Source organism: Panthera pardus, unplaced genomic scaffold, assembly GCF_024362965.1.
Source record: "Panthera pardus isolate Hobbes unplaced genomic scaffold, ASM2436296v1 HiC_scaffold_17, whole genome shotgun sequence".
Lineage (NCBI taxonomy): Eukaryota > Metazoa > Chordata > Mammalia > Carnivora > Felidae > Panthera > Panthera pardus.
Window position 1 is genome coordinate 140,805,702 of NW_026526732.1, and position 18,987 is coordinate 140,824,688.

Genomic DNA, 18,987 nt, shown 5'->3' on the forward strand with positions numbered 1-18,987 from the left:
TGACATATAGAATGTATAATATAATATATTATATAATATTATAATAACCATAATGTAATATGGTATATGTTATACATACTATAATATTATTATTAATATATATTAATTAAAATACAATGAAATAGGTGCGCCTGGGTGGCTCAGTCAGTTAAGCCACTGACTTCGGCTCAGGTCATGATCTGGCGGTTTGTGAGTTCGAGCCCTGCGTCGGGCTCTGTGCTGACACCTCAGAGCCTGGAGCCTGCTTTAGATTCTTTGTCTCTCTTTCTGTCCCTACCCTGCTGGCACTCTCTCTCTCTCAAAAATAAAGAAAGATTAAAAAAATAAAATAAAATAAAATAAAATTAAACTATTCTATAATAAGATGTATTATATAAACCTGGCACTTACAATTGGTATTCTTTTTTCGACTTTATTTACTTTTCTGTTTTGCTTTTATAGAACTTATCATAAAGATTTTGTGTTCCCAGCAGCTGAAAATCTAAGTCCTAAAAGACTCAGCTTGATGCAGGAGGGTGTGTGAGCGGAGCCGTGACTGGGTACCCACTTTTCCCTCCCCGTGCGCACACTCCTGCGTTCATTCCCGGAGAGGTGCGGATGATGCGACCCCTGCCCTACGACCCTAGACATCGTGTACCCAGATATGCACTTCACATCATACCCTCAAAGTTAGTAAAGGATCTTATTAATTGATATCACTAAATTAATTTATTAGTGCAGGATTAATTAATTCATATTAAGTGTAAAATAAGTTTCTTCCCTTTCTTCCCATTTCTGAAATCGGAATGAAAATTGGCACCAGGGGACCTGGGACGGTGACCACCCTGGGCCGAGTCGTCTCTAGGGATTCATCGCTCCCTGGCCCCCCACCTTCCCTTTCTCCAGAATAGCTCCACAGCCCTCCTTGCCATTCTCTTCTACCCCTACCCTGGCCATCCTCCCTCCTCTCCTGTCCCTGGTGCCTCAGTCGCTCTTCTCCCCACTGGGCTGAGCCTGCTGGCTTGGACAGAGGCTGTCCCTCCACAGGCGGTAGGCGATGGAAGCAGTCACGGTGAGCCAGGCCAGGTAAGGCAGCAGGAGCACGGCAGCCAGCTTGTTGACGGGATGCCAGATCAACGCTGTGCTCACCACCAGCCCATAGAGCAGCAGCAGGTGCAGCAGGGCCTGGAGGGTGGGTGGGAGTGAGCAGTGGGGTCAGGGAAGTCAGGCAGGCTGCCCTGAGAACTGAGCCCTCAACCTTTCTGCACCCCAGACCCAGTGAGCCAAGTTCCTGAGGTCTGGGCACTCGGCCGGAGCTCAGAGAAGTGTGCCCACCCATTACCTGCCTGTCCTGCATTGGTCTCTTGGGCTGTCTGCTCTGGGGGCCCCAGTAGTCTCACCCGCTCCTATGCTACTTCCACTGACAAACACGGTGTGCCTTACCAGACCATGGGTGCGGGCTACGAAAAAGAGAATCAGGACAGTCCAGCTGATGGCAAGCTGCACAGCATAGAGGCCGAGAGGCAGGACCAGGGGCCTCCCAAAGCCCCCTCCCAGGTCCTTCCACACCAGGTAGGAGGCATAGCTGCAGAGAGATGGTGGCAGGACACTCAGAGGGAGGGTGTTCCATGGCAAAGGAAGGGAGCCCTCGGGCATAAGGTCTCTTGGTTTCCCAAAGGAAACCCTGTGGGCTGCTATGGGTACAAGAGTGTCAATGCATCACTTGAGGGCCAGCGAGGAGATGGTGGGGGGAGCCGGGCATGGTGAGGTGGGGGAGGCAATGGGGAAACTTGGAGAGGGGGAAGAAGAAGGCTGGCTGGAATCCTAGGCAGGTGCAGAGGGGACACCCTCCCCCCACCCCACTTAAGCGTTAAGATGGCGCGTGCTATCCCTTTGGAGACCAGGATACAGCAGTAGCTCGGGTACAGGGCCCATAGTATGCGAAATGGGTGCTCACCCTATGACGAAGTAGATGGTTATCCACCCTGCCATCAAGACCTTGTGAGGTGGGCACCAGGGTGGCTTCTTTGGGCTGTCGTACCAACCAGACGTTCGACGGGTGAGCAACCAGACCAGGATGGGCCCCAGGTGGGGAAGAGCCACAAAGATGGTTCCTTGAGGCCGCATTCTCCTCACGGAGACCAAATCTAGGACGGCAGATGACACACTGGTGATGGGCCTCCCCCTCAGTCCTTTCCCTGTGTCTGCTTGCCTGTCTACACCTCCTACCCCATGCTATTTCCTGGCCAGAGCCCCCTCACAGGACGTCTAGTCACAGAGGCCATTCTCCCCACCTTGGGCCAGCTCCCATCGGCTCCTGTTAGCCCACACCGGGTCCTTTCTCTGGCTTCAGTGGACTTGTTTTTTCCACACCACTCATCTGGCACACAGAGGATACCGTCCCGTATTGATAACCGCTTCTGAGTGAAAGGCTCCCTTCCCCCAGCACGTATCTGACTCCTAGAGTTCAGGTCCATGTATGACCGTCCCTCCTGCCTCCCATAGTGGGTGGCACTCGATCAGGTACATAGCAGGCCCTTGACAGGGATGGTGCCTTAATACTGAACTCAGTCAAGCTGATATAACCAACTATGTTCAGAAAGGCAGGAGCCAGGGATCCCTGGGGGTCTTTACTAGTCAAGAACCGGCCAGCCCATCCGCCCCCAGGCTTATCTCGATATACCAGACTGGCAGACTTGGGGAGGCCCACCCAGCCTGAGCTGCTGCCCGAATTCACACTCAGCCGAGTGACACCGGGCTCCTTTCTCTGAAGGTTTCCGTCTCGCCTGCCCTTCAGGGGCTGGGACGGTCCCTCCTCCACCTCTCCCCTTCCGGAGGGACGGGAGCCACAAACATAAGCGCCCAGCTTTCCTGTGGCCTGACATCTCAAGGAAGCAATGGCCTGGTCTTTGATTGAAAAGCTGCCATACTCATTTGAATGTGGAGTTGTGCACAGACCCTCCTCCAGCCAAGACCCCCATCCATATCATTCTCAGTGTCCTGGAGTGACTGCCTACTCCATCTTTTCCTGTCAAGGGCCCCTGTCCATGTCCTGGAAGTTCCGGACACAGGGCTGACTAGCCCGCCCACCTGTGCATCTCTATTTATATTCTTCTGGTCCTCACTGTCCATTTGTTCATCTTCTGCCTTCCTGTCTCTTGCTGTCTCCCTCTTTCTGTTTTTCTGTTCAGCGCTGGAGGTGCCTCCCGCACCCTCCCCCATCAGGAGAAATCCTGTTCTCCACCCTCCCGATGCCTCCTCATTCCCAGGCCTGTGTTCCCCTTACCTCAGGCAGCACACTTCTCAGGCCAAGTGCTCGATGCTATATGTTGTGTGCAAGGCAGAGGAGGGTGGGGGATGGGAGAAGGGCGGAGTGAGGCTCCCATCTGGTCTGCCTTTCTCCAATGACAGGGTGGTGGCATTGGCTGGGGTGTATGGAAGGCTGGCTGCCTGCATGGTCCTGAAGGGCTTCATTTAGCAGAGCCCCCCCCCCCCCCGCCTCCGGTCTACTAGACTTGGCCTCTGGAGTGGGCCCCTTGATAGAAGGGTTGAGGCTTTGGTTCTGTGACACCCAGACTTCTGGGCGGGCTCAGCCTCAGGCTACAAGACTTCTGAAACCTGTGGTGTGCACATTCCATGAGCTGGCTTTGTGTCCATGGGTGGTGCAGACCCTCAGATTTCCCCAGGACTTTCCTGTAACTGGGATTATCCCCAAGGGGGGCAAGCATCAGCTTTGGAAAGGAGTTCATGATATATGGACACAGGTTATAGCCTAGTTGGCATGGGCCTTCCCCTCTCAGAACTCGAGCTTGATGGATTTTCACAAATCCCTACAACTTCATGACTCAGAGGAGAAAGCAGCCTCCTGTGTGACTCAGACAGAGCTTTGTCCAGCAAAGACTAACACCTACCCATTTCATACCTATAAAATTCCAAGCACCTCTCCTTTGCTAGTCCTTTACTCATGAGGTCCCCTTCCCAGATTGGCTGCTCGCCATTGCTCCTTTGCCCCATCTCTCCACTCTGGGGACCTGGGCACCCCTGGGAGGAGTTTACCCCATCCTCCCTCTTCTACCTTGGGGAAGGTGGTGGAGGGGAGGGGGTTGCAGTAGGGGACAGGAGGCTGGAGAATCATTAACTGAGATGAAATCAGTGGCGGTTACTTATTTTCTATGAGATAATTGGGGCGGGGGTGTGCTGGGGAGCTCACCATGGTCCCCAACTGCAGGAGGCCAGCCCTCGGTGACGAGAGTTGCCGCTCATGGAGCACCCATTTTGGGGTGAGCATTTTACAGTTATTAGCTCAATAATGACCATGCTTATCCCTCACGAGGTAGATATTGCCTGCATTTGACAAACAAGGGAAGGGAGGCTCAGAGGGGTTGGGAACTTGCCTAAGATTATACAGTGGACAAGTGAGTCACCTGTGTTCAGTGTCAGTAGACTGGCCTCAAAACACATTCTCTTTGAGCTGGTCTACACATTCATTCCACAAGTCTGCCTTTTCTTTCTTTCTTTCTTTCTTTCTTTCTTTCTTTCTTTCTTTCTAGTTCATTTATTTATTTTGAGAGAGATTGAGAGAGAGACAGAGCACACGAGCAGGGGAGGGGCAGAGAGAGAATCCCAAGCAGGGGCCGCACTTACCAGCACAGAGCCCGATACAGGGCTCGAACTCATGAACCATGAGATCATGAGCTGAGCTGAAGTCAAGAGCCAGAGGCTTAACTGAGCCACCCAGGAGCCCCTCAACAAGTCTTTCTTAAATACCTGCTATGGACCAGGCTGTACCAGGAGCTAAGAGTACAAGAGCAAACAGCTGAAAACAACAACAACAACAACAACAACAATAACAAAAATCTATCCATCTTCACAGGGATCCTTCATTCCAGTGGCACTATCTTTCCCAGGCAGAATTTCTATGAAAGGACTCAGGTTGGCAAATAGCCCAAAGACAGCTCTCCCCCAAGTGCAGTGTCCCTGCCAACTCTGAGTGTGGGCAGGGAGCAGATAGGGGAACACCCAGTGCTGCCAGCACCTTGTGAGTCGTTAACCCTCTCAGTGCCTCCTCTGTCATCTCTGTGCAGGAAAGGGTGGAACTAGACAAGGTCTAAGCTCCTGGACCACCAGCACTGGCATCACCCGGGAGCTTTTTAGAGATGCAGCATCTCGGGCTCTGGCTCAGACCTATGGGATTGGGACCCACGTTTTAACCCAATGCCTCATGTGGTTTGTGTGCACACTATAGTTTGAGAAGCTCCTGTTAGGGGTCCCTCCTCTTACCTTCTGCCGGCTGTCGGTTCAATAGCCTCTGGCTGGGGCAGCCACTCACCAGCAGAGGGCATTGTAGGGAGGGGTTCACCGGTCCCCAGGTTTTCTCTTTCTCTGTCTCCTCCCTCCCAGACCCAGACTATTAAGACCTCTGACTTCCGGGATCCTCAGCTACTCCACTCCCCTGTCTTGGCTGGACTTTGCCAATAGACAAGGACAGATTCCCCCACCCCTCTTTAGGTCACTGGGAGGGAGGACTTTGCTGGGAAGCTCTGGGCCACTCCTGTCTGGATTCCCCGCCCACCTCCACTTGTCTGCTGGCCCGGTGACAGATTCTGACTGACTGCTCTGTTTCCAGACAAGGAACTGCTATTCCTGGATGAGCAGGGGGGCCTCTGGGAGCACCCACACAGTAAGGTGAGCACCCCCTGGGGCAGATAGACATGGGGTGGGCATTGCAATGGAGCCATCTGGGGTACGGGGGAGGAGTCAGGCCAGCTGAGCCAGCCTTGCCAGAGTGTGGAGAACCTCCACTGGAGGAGGAGAGGGGAGAGGGCAAGTGTCCAGTGGGCGTGAGGACCCGAGAGGTAGTTGTATGCACTATGGAAATGTATACTACGCTGAAAGAATGTTGCCCATGACAGGTTTGGACTCATCCATACTGGTACTTTTTACATGCTTCAATAACGAGATCTATCAGGGCTTGAGTGGGCATGGTAGAAGCCAGTGATGTGGGAGAAGGGTTGAGAATTTCCTCGAAGGACGTGAGAAAAGCTTTGCAGCAGGAGCCCAGATCTTCGTGCTGGAGGAGGCAACTCCCTAGAGACAGGTGAGGGCAGCATTCTAAAGGACCCTTATCTTGGGGACCTGCTACCTGGGATGAGCTGGGGGCAGGAGCAAGACAAACTGGAGACACGGGTACTAAGGAGTCAGGGCATCGGGAAGGTCCAGGCTACATCTAGCTGGTTATCCTGCTGTAGATTCAGGCCTACCTCCTCTTGGGGTTAGGGGGCCGATGGAGTGAGGGCCTAGCAGCTTGGAGAGCTATGAGCCTGGGGGAAAGGTGGCTGAGCTGGGGGAGAGTCAATGAGTGGGCTTCCCATGAGAGGCCCCTCTAGGCTTTAGGGAGGAATATGCCAACTCTTCCAGGTTGGCAGGCTGGACGAGGAGATTCTGCTGCGTCACCCAATGGGGTGGAGGGGGTTTGGACTCTGGTCCTTGGAGGCCCCGGGAAGGTTGTTGCTACAGAAACAAAGCAGAGTCCCTCTTTTCTTTCCTACTAGCTAGCCCATCACCTGCCACGGGTGCCTTTGTGGGCAGGGGGCGGTAGGGATATCACTCCCTATGGAGCCGAGGTTATACTGTTCGGTGTTTTTATTTATTTTTACTTTATTTGTGTTTCTTGCTCTTGCAACTTCCTGTCATCTTGAAGTGCAAAGGAAGAGAGACCCTGGGGAAAAAGAAGGGGCCTGGAGAGAGAGGTAGTGTTTCTGGAACACCGCTGTCATCCCTGTTCATCCTTCCCTCTGCCTTCGCTTGTAGCTTAATAACCCCTCATACATCCTCACCGTGGGGAGAAAACTTGGCTTCCTTATCTATGACATGGAGATAAAAATAACACCTAGCTCACAGACCACTGTGAGGATCAAATGAGTTAGGCCCCACAGAGCGCTCTAACACGGTGGCGTAGAGCAAAGCTCCATAAAAGTTAGCTGTTACTAGCGCAGTTATAATTCCAATTATCTTTAATGTCAAAGAACCAAAAGGAACGGATGCACCATAAAGGGAGGCTGACTGCTCCAACCCCCCTTTCCCACCAGATGGGGGGGGGGGGGTCCTGCCAGCTCGTCCACTTGACTTGTGTGCCCTGCAAGAGGCTTGGCTGGGGCACTTTTTCTGCAGGGTTGAGTTTTAAGGCAAAAGGAACAACGTCACACCTTCCTCCCTGGCTACGTTTTCAATGAGGACACGGGTGTGGGGCGGCGGGGAATAGATCCCACCCCAGTCCTTAAGCCTGAGGACACAGATGAATTTCTTCCCCTGTCTGGGAGAACCTAAGGAAAGGGGCTTGGGTTTCGTGGGCCCTGAGGAAGGAAGGAAGAAGGAGGGCAAGGGAGGAGCTGGTGGTGTCTTGGGGCAAGGCCTCAGCGCCGGGTCCGGGTGTGAGTGAAGGGGCTGGAGATGAATGGATGCCAGAAGGCTTTCTAGCGCAGACCCTAGTGAATCAACCCCGGGGATCCCGAGGACTTTGAAAGAGGCCATATATCTCACAGAACTCAGCGACAGAGTGAATGAGTCACATTCCCTCAGAAGCTCTGCGTAAGACGTCATCTTTGTCACGACTGAACTTCCCGCAGTGTGTGCTCCACGTGTTCTGAGCACCAGCCCGGAGGGGGTGGGAAAACCACGCGTGATAGCATATAGTCAAGGGTTGCTCAATAAGGTGGGATGACAGCAGGGAGAAAATTCCGAGGGGTGAGACTGTCAAGGGTGGGTGAGCCGGGGGGAGGTGCTGTGGAGCAGGAGGGAGGTCCAGGTGGGTGGAAGAGGCAGGTGGGGAGAAGAGCGGGAGGGAGCAAGGGCCAAGAGGTTGGAACTAGACAGGTGGGAGGCACACAGCCTGGCAGGAGTGCAGGGTGCTGGAAATCAAGGGAGGAAGCGGGAAAGTATGAGCGAGAGGTGGTAGACCCTGGAGGGCTCCCCGAAGGAAGGTGTGGCATCCTTGTGGGGGAGGCTGCTGGAAGGGCCAGGTTCCAGTCTGAGGCCCCCCCACTGGTAACCAGGTGAGCAGGCAGTGTGTGCTTTGGCCTGGCCTCAGTCCAGCCTCACTGGAGGCTCCCACTTGTGTTTTTCTTTCTCTTTTTGCTTCCACTTTTGACTTTGTTACCCCTATCATATTTCACATATCCCTGTGAGCCGCCTTCAGACCTTTCTGGTAGCAGGTGGGGGCGGGGGGGAGGGTGGAGGCATGAAGAAAGAAACCTATTTGGGCCAGTGCTTTGTCATCTACAAATGCTTTTCACGTGACCTCGTGCTATCCTCACAATCGCTCTGCTCTCAGAGGTAATTATGTTTTTGCTTTGGATAGCTCTTAAAAAGAACGACAAAGTTAATATAAAAGGCTTGGGGTGGAAAATTCAAATACAGAAGAAAAGAGTTCGAGAAAACGGAGGGTCCTACTTTCCACCTTCCACCCTCTCAATTTCCTGTCTCTTTCGGTAGTGATGGGCGGGAATAGTTTGGGGGTGTATCCTCTCAGCCCCGCGTTGCCCAAGACAGGAGTCACCAGCATGTGTGGCTGCTGAGCACATGAACTAGAGTACGTCCCAACTGCGATGTGCTGGAAGTGTAAAATACACAGGGATTTCAGAGACCTAGTATGAAAACAGGATGTAAACTAATGCAATAATTTTGTATTGATTTCCTCTCAAAATGATGATGTTTTGAATATATTGGGTTACATAAAATATATTATTAAAATTTAATTCCTCCTGGTTTTTTCTTTTTGGCCTTTTTAACGTCCCTAGAAAGTTTAAAATTACATTTGTGGCTTACATCGTTTTTACTGCATAGCACTGCCCCAGACCTTTCTCCGTAATTGACATGTATACACCCATAAATATGTATCTATACTTGTATATAGTTCTGTTACCTACATTAACGAGATCGGAGGATGTCTACTTCTCCGTAACTTGCTTTCCCCCTTAAAGATTTTTCTGTAAAGATCAAGATGGATATTCTGACATATGCAGAAACTACGGCACATTAAGCAATATGGCAAAATCTCTCAGCCAGTGACCAAGGCGGCATTTGAATTTACATCATGTAACTCCAAACCCAAGCTCTTTCTGCCTCAGAGGAGTCTAATTTGACATAATAGGCCATGGGGAGCGACGGTAGGCTCTTGAGTAAGACGCAGATAGGTGAGGTCCCGTTAAAGGAATTGATGGAGGAGTCACTACATTGAAGACAATTTGCTCCCTCATCGCAGCCACTTGGGGGCCAAGTCTTGGCCTCCATGATGTTACAAAGGTTTACCTGGCACTGACCTCTTTTGTCCTCCAGGTTCTTGGCCTTGGCTGGCACAGGGGTGCACAGGGGCTGGCAGCATCAAATGACCAGGTGGATGTGCTCCCATGAGTGCTCCTTCCAACCTGCCCAGTTCCTACTGCTGGTGGGGGTCCCGGTGGCGAGTGTCCTCCTTCTGGTCCAGTGCCTCCGATGGCACTGTCCTCGTTGGCTGCTGGGGGCCTGCTGGAAGCTGGATAACCAAGAGGAGCCAGTGTCCCATCCCACTCCTCTACCAGAAAATGAGTCCCCAAGGCAGTGCCCGCCAGCCACACTGCCGGAGATGGCTGCCTTCTACCAGGAACTGCATACACCCACTCAAGGCCAGACCGTCGTCCGTCAGCTGATGCACAAGCTGTTGGTGTTTTCGGCCCGAGAGGTGGATCACCGCGGTGGCTGCCTGATGCTCCGGGATATGGGCATCTCTCTGCTCATCCCGCCAGGTAACAGCACCCTCTCCCTTCTCAGCATATAGTTGTTCGTTGCGTGTTGTACAAGGGCATCGCGCCTAAGGGAGCATCATTTGTAGACATCGCCATAATTTTGAAAATTGTTTATATTTTTAGTATGGCTTTATTGACTCCAAAGATGGATAGATTACATATTTTTATGACAGCTTCCTGACAGGTGGAAGTAGAGTGCCTGGTAGTAACGAACGGTGTGTTATGACAATTCTCCATCAAGGAGAGTGTCTGGAGCAAGAGCACCTTTTGCAAATTTGCAAACTCCCACAAGCCCCCACTGGGCTGGCGGCATCCCTGGAAGGAAGGAGGGTGGCTTGCTGAGGCTTACACCGCAAGCCGGCTCACAGTCTTTCTCTCCTTCCACACTGCCTCGCCCAGTGCCCTGCGAGGCACCCTCTCTCTTTGGCTCCTGTCCCACCTCCCCTCCCGCTGTGGCCTGGCCCATTCTGGGGTGGTGGGGTGCCTGCCTGCCAGGACCGTCTCAACGCTTGTTCTCCCCAGGTGCTGTGGCTGTGGGCCGCCAGGAGCGGGTATCGCTGATCCTGGTGTGGGACTTGTTGGATGCCCCGTCGTTGTCCCGAGCCCAGGGGCTGGTGAGCCCTGTGGTGGCATGTGGCCCCCACGGGGCCTCCTTCCTGCAGCCCTGCACCCTCACGTTCAAGCACTGTGCCCAGCAGCCCCGCCATGCACGCACCTACAGCAGCAACACGACCCTGCTCGATGCCAAGGTCTGGAGGCCCCTAGGGCAGCCAGGGGCCCACACGTCCAGGGATGAGTGCCGCATCTGCCTCTCTCACTTCAGGTAGGCCTGTCGGCCCAGTCTTCCTGCCTGTGTTCTCTGTCTGCCTCACCCCCATCTCTCTGTATGGAATTGCCCCTTGATCTGTTCCAGATGCCCCACAAATCCCTTATCGCCCAGTGTCCCTTCCTGGTCCCTCTGTCCTAGTGGGTAGGGCAGCTTGTCTCACTCAAACCCTGTCCAGGATTAGCAACCTGCTGTAGTCTCTCTGCCTGCCTGCAACCACAACCCCAGCCCTCCGTCTGGAAGGGGCCTGACCCATCCCCACCTTTGTCTCTTTAAAACTGTTTCTACCCTGTGCCCCTGTTCAAGACTGTCCCTGAACTGTCCAGGGCCGCCTGTCCTCTCCAGTTTTCGAAGACCCCCTCCCATCGCATGTCTGTCCTCAGCTCTGTCTTTCTAGAACCACCGGCCCTTCTGCCGCTCCTTCCCACCCCTGTGCAGAGCAGGGCCAGCTGTGTGTGTGGGTCCCCTGGGAAGCATAGTGGCCCTGGAGCCCACCTCTCCTCTCTCTCGTGCTGGAGGACGCTTGATGGCTCTTCTCCCCATTCGGTGATGCTCCCCATTAAAAGTGACCTGAATCACTTTTCGTCCCCCCACCTGCCTGACTCCCTGCCACTTCCTCCCTATCCACGCCCTGCACTGCTCTCCTTGGATCCTCGCACAGGAGGAGCCTGGCGGCAGGTGCACCGGGGTCCCAGCCTCTCCTGTCACCGTCTTTCTCTGCAGCCTCTACACCTGTGTGCTGGAGGCGCCCGCGGGCCGGGAAGCCCGCAAATGGCTGCAGCTGGCTGTGTTCTGCTCGCCGCTGGTGCCGGGACAGTCCCACCTGCAGCTGCGCATCTACTTTCTCAACAACACGCCCTGCGCCCTTCAGTGGGCCATGGCCAACGAGCAGCCCCACGGTGGTCGCCTGCGCGGGCCCTGCCAGCTCTTTGATTTCACGGGGGCCCGAGGGGATCAGTGCCTGAAGCTCAAGTACATCTCTGAGGGTGAGGGAGGGGGCTTCGGGGGGGGGCACTAGAGGGAGGGGTCTGGACCTCCCCCTGGGTAGAAATCTGGGACCCTCAAGGTTCTTTTGGAGACTCCTGGGCAGGCAACAGCTTCCAGGGGACCCCTGGTTTCTGTGGCTGCCTCCAGGAGCCCCAGGCTTTGCCCACTCCCACCCTCTGTGGCCCATTCAGCCCTGGCCCCTCCGTGGGAGGATAGGATGATGCAGGGGTGGGGGAAGGGGAGGGGAGGCTTTTATTGCCCCACCTGGCTGGGGGCCCGGTATCTAAGGAGGAGTCCTAGTCTTCTCTGCCCTCCTTCCTCTGTGGCACCTGCTGGTGCACTTGCTCACGGGGCCTGGGATGTCTGTGTGGTTTGTGGACAGATGTGTGGCTGCTCAGTGGGAGGCGGGAGGCCTGTGCACTGTGTGCGTGTGGGAGGTATGTGGTGCTAGGGAAGGCTGCTCGTAGGGTCCTGGCCAGGCTCTGAGGACTCCCATCCACTTGAGACCCCCTCCTGCTTTCGCTCCCTCCTCATCCCTCCCCACAGCACCCTGCACAGAATAGGACTCCTCCAAACACTTGTGGAAGACCCCACTTTCTGAGGCCCTCCGCTCTGCCTCCTCCCCAGGTTGGGAGAACGTGGATGAGAGCAGTTGCCAGCTGGTTCCCCATCTCCACATCTGGCATGGAAAGTGCCCCTTCCGTTCCTTCTGCTTCCGGAGGAAAGCAGGTAGTTCAGGGGCCCTGTCCCCTCCCCGCCCCTTCCCCTCACCCCTCTGTGGCTCCCCATTTGGTCAGGCCTGCGTGCAGACCTTCTCTAAAAGGCGAGGAGCCACAACTGATCTTTGCGGAGAGAAAGATGGAAGGTCCTGCCCAATGTCTTCAGATTTCCAAAGCCTTACTGTGGAGTCCCTTTCACTTCCCCTGCTGTCTTGCACTGGGCCTTTCCCTCTCATGCCTGCCATGTCCTCTCCTCTTTGTAGCCAATGAGAATGAGGACTGCTCAGCGCTTACCAATGAGATCATTGTCACCATGCATACCTTCCAGGACGTGAGTTGGAGCTGAGGGGCAGAGGGGAAGGGCAGGGCCTGGATGAGTCCTGGGCAAAGTGGGCGAGGGGTCTGGTGCCCAGTAAGTATGGCCCCAATCACATAATTCAGCAGGTGGTTGGCATTCTTCCAGGGGCTTAGACCACCTGGCCTCCAAGCTACCCTCTATTCCCTGACTCTCTCTTGTCTATCCATGGATGAATCCAGTAGGAGGGTAAAAGAACCAAACCCTGGATGAACCTCTTCTCTTGGCCCAGAGGGACTTGGGCATCCAGGAGAAGTGGTTTCTTTCTAGGCTGACTATATGCATCTGAGAGATGATGTTGTGTATCTTCAGTGAGAAGAGCGACCAGGGAGAGGATCTCGAGTAGGTGGGATGGGAGTTAAATATCTGACTCTCTGAAGGGGGAAGGTTTGAAGAAATCAGGGTTGAGAATCTTTGGGGAACCATGGTGGTATCTTGGTGGAGAGTAAGCGGATAGCTCTCAGGTTGTCCCCTGCAAGGAGGAACCAAGGGCTGGGGGGAAGGAGACACATGTGCCTGAGTTCAGGGTCCCTATTTTTGGAAGACTTTCCCCTGCCCTATGACCTCACCCAGACTTCTCCTGGTATGTTAGGATGCACCATGTTTGGTCTTCATGTCTCAGCTCCCAAAGAGCTCAGTAGGGAAACTTAAAGGTGAAAGTTCTGGGGCCAGGGAAACAGAGGGTAGGGGGTCCTGATGTCTCCTGGTAAAGTAGCTCTGGACATGGGGAATGGAGGCAGGTTCCCTAGTTTCATTCACGGGATGTCTCATGATGCCTAAATGGGTTCCCTGACCCTCTGTTGGATCAGGGCATGGAGACCAAGTACATGGAAATCCTCAGATTCCAGGCATCAGAGGAAGAATCCTGGGCAGTGCCACCCCCTGTCTCTCAGCCACCCCCATGCAACAGGTGAGGTGGGGTGGCCTGGGCTGCTGGCTGGGGGACTTTTGAGATTCCTGCCCCAGTGCCCACAGAGGGCGCATACACAATTCAGGGTGTGTGTGGAACGGACTGGGTTTCTCTGATCCCCCTCTCTGAGGAACCCCTCTGCCCCAGGCTGCCTCCAGAGCTCTTTGAGCAGCTGCAAATGTTGTTGGAGCCAAACAGCATCACGGGCAATGACTGGCGTCGACTGGCCTCCCACTTGGGGCTCTGCGGCATGAAAATCCGGTAAGAGGAGTGGTGTCTGCACATGGGAGAGGAGGGTGAACTGGGGTCGGGGGCTCTCAGGACACCTTGAGGACTGCAGCACAGATAAGGAAGCAACTTAAAAGTCCGAGAATGGCTACTCCCTACCTCGTTCCCCATGATAGAGCAGCTCTATTTATTACTGTATTCTCAGTACCTAGAATGATGCCTTGGCCCATAAGTAGGTGCCCAATAAATATTTAAAAATGAATCAATTAACGCCTAAGTCATTGGGTACATACTGAGTGCTTGACATGCTGTGCCCGTAGAACGCACACCGTAAGGTAATGTGTATAAAGCATGTAGTTGAGTGCCTGGCACATGTTAATTCAATACATGTTAGTAGTAATGGGGGCAGGGGCAATGCAACCATGGTCTCTGTCAACAGCAATCAGTAGGAGAACAATTCTGAGCTAAGCTCCAGAACCCAGACTGTGAGTGTGGTGGTCAGGAAGGACTTCACCCAGGAGATGGGACTAGGACTGGACCCAGCTGAAAGCAAAGTGGATTTAAAAATCACCTACCTATTAAATGTTTATCAAGTACCCATCTGTGTGGAGGGAAGAGCACAACTGTTTGTGAGTGTGCTGTGTGCAAGGTGGGAAGGGGATGGGCGCACAGAAGGATGGGGGCTGGGAGAAAAGGTCAGAAGAAAAGGGCAATGCCAAGCTATGGATGAGCCCGGGGTCTGGAGTATGGGTTTGGTTGGTACTGGAAAGAGACCCCCAAAAGGTTTTTGAGCAGGGGAGGGTCATGGTGAAGCCGTGGTTTCGAGCAGCTGTTTCCTGAGTGGTGGGCAGGATGTGGTGGCCTGGGAGAGGGGGAGGGGGAGGGGAAATGGAGAAGGCAATTACAGAGCATGTGAGCTGGAGGCAATTCTCTTGTCCGAGCCCTCGGTGAAGGAGGAGGAGACTGGGGCCTAGAGAGAAGTAGCCTTTGAGCCAGGACAAGCTCGGATCTCAAGGTCCGGGGCCCTCCCACCACCCAGGTGCCCTGGAAGGCAGGCAAGAGCAGGATGAGGGCCAGAGCTGGAGGGCGGGGTGGGGGGGGGGAGGGGTGGATCTGGCTCCAGTGCATCGCCCATCCCCCATCCCGCCAGGTTCCTGTCCTGCCAGCGCAGCCCAGCCGCAGCCATCCTGGAGCTGTTTGAGGAGCAGAACGGCAGCCTGCAGGAGCTGCACTACCTCATGACCGTCATGGAGCGGCTGGACTGCGCCTCGGCCATCCAGAACTACCTGAGCGGGACGCACGGCGGCGGGGGCGCCCAGGAGAACCAGGGCTTGGAACTGGACGAGAAGCTCTGAGCGCCCCCAGGGGGCAGGGTGGGGACCTCCTCGCAGCACTCGGGGCACCTGGGGGCCCCGACACCGAGGGAGAGCGCGGCAGCTGCTTCTGGCCGCGCCCACCGTCCTCATCAGAACCCTCAGACGGTGGCTGTGGCCACCGTGAGACCAAGGGGTGGCGGGAGGGGGGGCACTGTCAGCTTCCCTGGCGCGATCCTAGAGACCAGCTTCGTGCTGCGAACGGGTCCCATCCTGGTCGGCAGGGGGCGCAGGAACCCAGGAGATGGCCCTGGCATGGCCAGCCTCCAGGAAGCTGTTGCATAGACCCAGTGGACTGTTAGGCTACCCTGTCGGCACTCCTGGGGGGCTGGCCAGTTCACAAGGATTCGCTGCGCACTTAGTGATACTCCGCATCGGACTGGGTATCACGGGGAATCCTGGCATGGAGGAAATGGGGCTTGGAGCTTGACAAACCCGCAGTTCTCTTGTGGGAGTCAAGATGCCCTCATGGACGAGAGGCTATTTCCAAAACAGCAGTGCCCTGGGGTGAGGGGATGTGGGCGTGCTTTAGGAGCTGAGACGGGAGGCAGCGGGGCGTGGGCTGGAGCAGGAGAAGGCTTCATGGAGGATGCTGGAGAAAGGGTTGGGACGAGCATAGAGTGGTTCAGCCGTCTTTGGGTGGGGATAGAGGATGATGGTGGCTGGACTTACAGTAGGAGCCAAGAGTGAGCATGGGTGTGTGGGGAGGGTTCAAGGTCAGTCATGCCCGGCTGTCCACCTGTCTCCTTTGTCTTCCTTTGTCTCTCTCTCTTCCCATCCTTGCCTTGTCTTTCTTTCTTTCTTTCTTTCTTTCTTTCTTTCTTTCTTTCTTTCTTTCTTTCTTTCTTTCTATCTGCCATTATCTCTGTCATAAAACATCGATGCTGACAAGAAACTACAAGATTAACATTTGTGCCCAACCTTTTTACTTCTTTATCTGGAACTGTGTGAGTTTTCAGTGTCTCTGGTTCCATTTTGCTGTCACCATTTTCTGCAGTCTCTGCATCCCTGAATCTGTGTGTTAGTCTCTGTCTTAGCATCTCTTTGCCTCTACCGAGTCACTGGGCCTGCCTTTGAGGGTTTCCTTCACCCTCGGAAACCCTCAGTCATTCCCCTCAGGCAAGTGTCTCTGGGCCAATGTCATGTATCAAAGGCAATGAAAGGACACTGGGCTACCCTAGGAATGAGGGTGGGGGTGTGGATTTTACCCTGTGAATCAAGATCCAATTTAGGGTCAGGAAATAAACAATAGGGATTAAAGAACACGCCATTCAGTCAACAAATATTTATTCCGTGCCTATGATGTGTTAGACACTGTACAGAAAAGAGATCAGTGGGCTGGATCCTGAAAAGAGAACAAAGGATTTGACTGCATTCTAGCAATGTTTTTGTTTGCAAACAGGTATTGTTAAATTTTTTTTTTAAGGGCAGGCAAGCAATCTCTCTACTAGCAATTTGCTTTTGTATTTAATGAAAAGATATTAAAGCTTTTTCTATGATAAACAATATTGTATAATAATAAAATACGAAAATTTCGTTTCTTTGTTACTAACTGTATTTTGCTCAGATTGATAAATTTGGATGTGGGTATGAATGGTTTTATTTGGTCAGATTATAGCAGTCGGGGCTGCTTAGAGGCAAGCATTTGGTAGATTGTGCTTCTGGTAGGCATATCGTCTGGGTTCAGCATGGTCAATCAGGGAGGGTCACTTCCCTTTCTGTTAGAAGTGAGCCTGCAGGGTGGGGCCCTTTCACCTCTTCCCTCTAGCTTGGTGTTCCACCATTTTGGTTGGTGCCTCGGCCTTCCCCACTTCTTGGCTCAGAAGCAACTGTCTGTCCTGGAATCCGGGTAGGGCTTCCTCCTTTTCTCCCATGTCTCTTCCTTACTCTCCACGTCAGCCCAAGGCATCTTTATCTTGTGTTCCTCCCTACCCTGGAACAAATAATTTTAAGAGTTTCAAGTCTTCTGGTGCATCAAAGTCACGGGGGTTTCTGTGCTGGGACAGGATGCCTCTGGCCCCCGCTCTAATTCCTCAGAATGGGCTGGTACTTGCAGTGCCTGGAAAAAGGAGCTTGGAAATCTACAGGTGGGTGGCAGGCGGCCCCATCCCTGGAGGGTGGATTCTTCCTTTCTTAAATCGGACCTGCTTGGTGTGTTTTTGCCAGCACCCAAAGCTGAGAGCTGGCGTGTTCCGGGGGCGTTAGGAGACTTAGCGCTCAGTCCATGCTTGAGTGCCATTTAGCACAGCTCTCTCCGCTCTGGCTTCAGACTCTTCACCCATGGATGAAGCGACCATGTTTGAGGCTCAGGGCCTCCTTTTGATTCCGAGGGCCTGTGCAGGGATGGCTCACTGGTGACCGAGGGATATCCACTTGGGGAATTTTTCTTTGTGTATGGCCTATAAATAGCGCAGCTGGTCACTGCTTGTGGCCTTACCTCTGGCCCTTTTCCTAGTAGGCCACCTGCCTGGTTCCTAAAACACCAAACTTGTGACTTGTGCTCTCACGCATGTTGTAGGGCCCGTGCCTAAACTTCCTTCTTTTGGGTTTACAGCTGGCAGGGGAATGAGCTGCAAGGATTGGCCAGGTCTGCAGGGTTAGAGGCCCCAGTGCTCGGAGGTAAACTGTGTCCTCGACACCCCATCTGCCTGCTGAGTGACACTGACACCAATGTACAGATTTGTGCTGTCTGACAGAAAACTAATAGAAAGCCACATATTTAATTCTGTGTTTTCTAATAGTCACACATGAAAAAATGTAAAAAGAAACAGGTGAAATCAGTGTTAATAATATATTTTGTTTAACCTAACGTGTCCAGAATATTATAATTTCCACATGTAATCAATATGAAACTATTAATGGCATATTTTGCATCCTTTTTTTCATAAAGTATTTGGAATCTGGTAGGTAGTTTACAATCACAGCGCATCTCGATATGTATTGAACACGTGCTAAATTTTTGCTGGAAACATTTGATCTATATTTAGCCTTCATAAAATCTAGTGCTGAAAAAGTACTTTTACATAACACGTTCAACAAGCTAAAAGTTTTCCAAAAATGGAATTGGATATAAATTTTAAAATTTAAGTCAACTGAAATAAAATAAAATAAAAGTTCAGTTCCTGAGTTGTACTAGCCACATTTCAAGTGCTCAGTAGCTATGTGCAGCTAGTGGATACTGTCATGAATAGCACAGGTCCGGATTGTGGAACCACCTGGGCATAACTTTATAGTGTGCTTAACCGGTCGTTAAATCATTCCTCAAACATTTACTGAATACCTGCCCGCACAAAGTGTTGTTTATCAAAATTCGATGAAAAAGAGCATGCTTGGGCGGTAGGAGCCCCTGGGATGGGGGGAGTCAGAGAGAAAGGACACTTTTCCCCCGACCCTCTCTGCACGTGACTCAAGAAGAAGATGGGGGACGAGGCCTAGGTAGACACCGTCTGCTGCAGGAAAGGTAGAGAGGCCATGGATTCAGAGTTGGGTGTTCGTGGCTCACCCAGCACAACAGGTCGCTCCACAGTTGCTTACAGCAGCATCCACTCTGGCAGGGGATTATAGACGCGGGATTTTATTCTGAAGGATAAAGTCATTGCAGGGCCGAGAAATAGGACTGAGGTAAGGTTTCTAGGAATGATCCCCTAAACCGTGCTGTAGGACCATCCCACGGGGGGAGACTGGCATTGCTGTGGCTGCTACGACTGAGCACTAGGTAGCAGCCACTTCTACAAGCACCACCGCCGCTTCTGAGCTGGGAGTCAGACCTTATCACCACCCCTGAAGGCTGAGCTTCTGCTGCTGTTCATGTCAGTACATGTGGAAGCTCCA

The 18,987-nt window shown here is 53.1% G+C and overlaps 2 protein-coding genes across 4 annotated transcripts; one reads left to right on the forward strand and one right to left on the reverse strand.

The window, feature by feature from the left end:
• TSPO2 (translocator protein 2) lies at positions 1 to 5,403 on the reverse strand. Of its 2 annotated transcripts, none has more exons than XM_019457038.2 (4): positions 5,260 to 5,403; positions 1,937 to 2,126; positions 1,423 to 1,564; positions 1 to 1,164 (listed from the first exon to the last, which is right to left on the reverse strand). In XM_019457038.2, exons 2-4 carry the CDS (start codon positions 2,104 to 2,106, stop codon positions 964 to 966), a joined length of 513 nt encoding a protein of 170 aa, XP_019312583.1. In that variant the 5' UTR covers positions 2,107 to 2,126; positions 5,260 to 5,403; the 3' UTR covers positions 1 to 963. The 2 variants fall into 2 exon arrangements, with proteins under 2 accessions (XP_019312583.1, XP_019312581.1); XM_019457036.2 differs by lacking the exon at positions 5,260 to 5,403 and adding an exon at positions 3,266 to 3,916.
• A 42-nt stretch (positions 5,404 to 5,445) lies between these two features.
• UNC5CL (unc-5 family C-terminal like) lies at positions 5,446 to 15,968 on the forward strand. 2 transcript variants are annotated; one of them, XM_019457034.2, is made up of 10 exons: positions 5,488 to 5,664; positions 5,892 to 6,076; positions 9,313 to 9,758; positions 10,281 to 10,581; positions 11,308 to 11,570; positions 12,199 to 12,300; positions 12,554 to 12,621; positions 13,455 to 13,555; positions 13,703 to 13,816; positions 14,934 to 15,968. In XM_019457034.2, exons 2-10 carry the CDS (start codon positions 5,961 to 5,963, stop codon positions 15,136 to 15,138), a joined length of 1,716 nt encoding a protein of 571 aa, XP_019312579.2. In that variant the 5' UTR covers positions 5,488 to 5,664; positions 5,892 to 5,960; the 3' UTR covers positions 15,139 to 15,968. The 2 variants fall into 2 exon arrangements, with proteins under 2 accessions (XP_019312580.2, XP_019312579.2); XM_019457035.2 differs by lacking the exon at positions 5,892 to 6,076 and having other exon boundaries at positions 5,446 to 5,664.
• Positions 15,969 to 18,987: the final 3,019 nt, after the last annotated feature.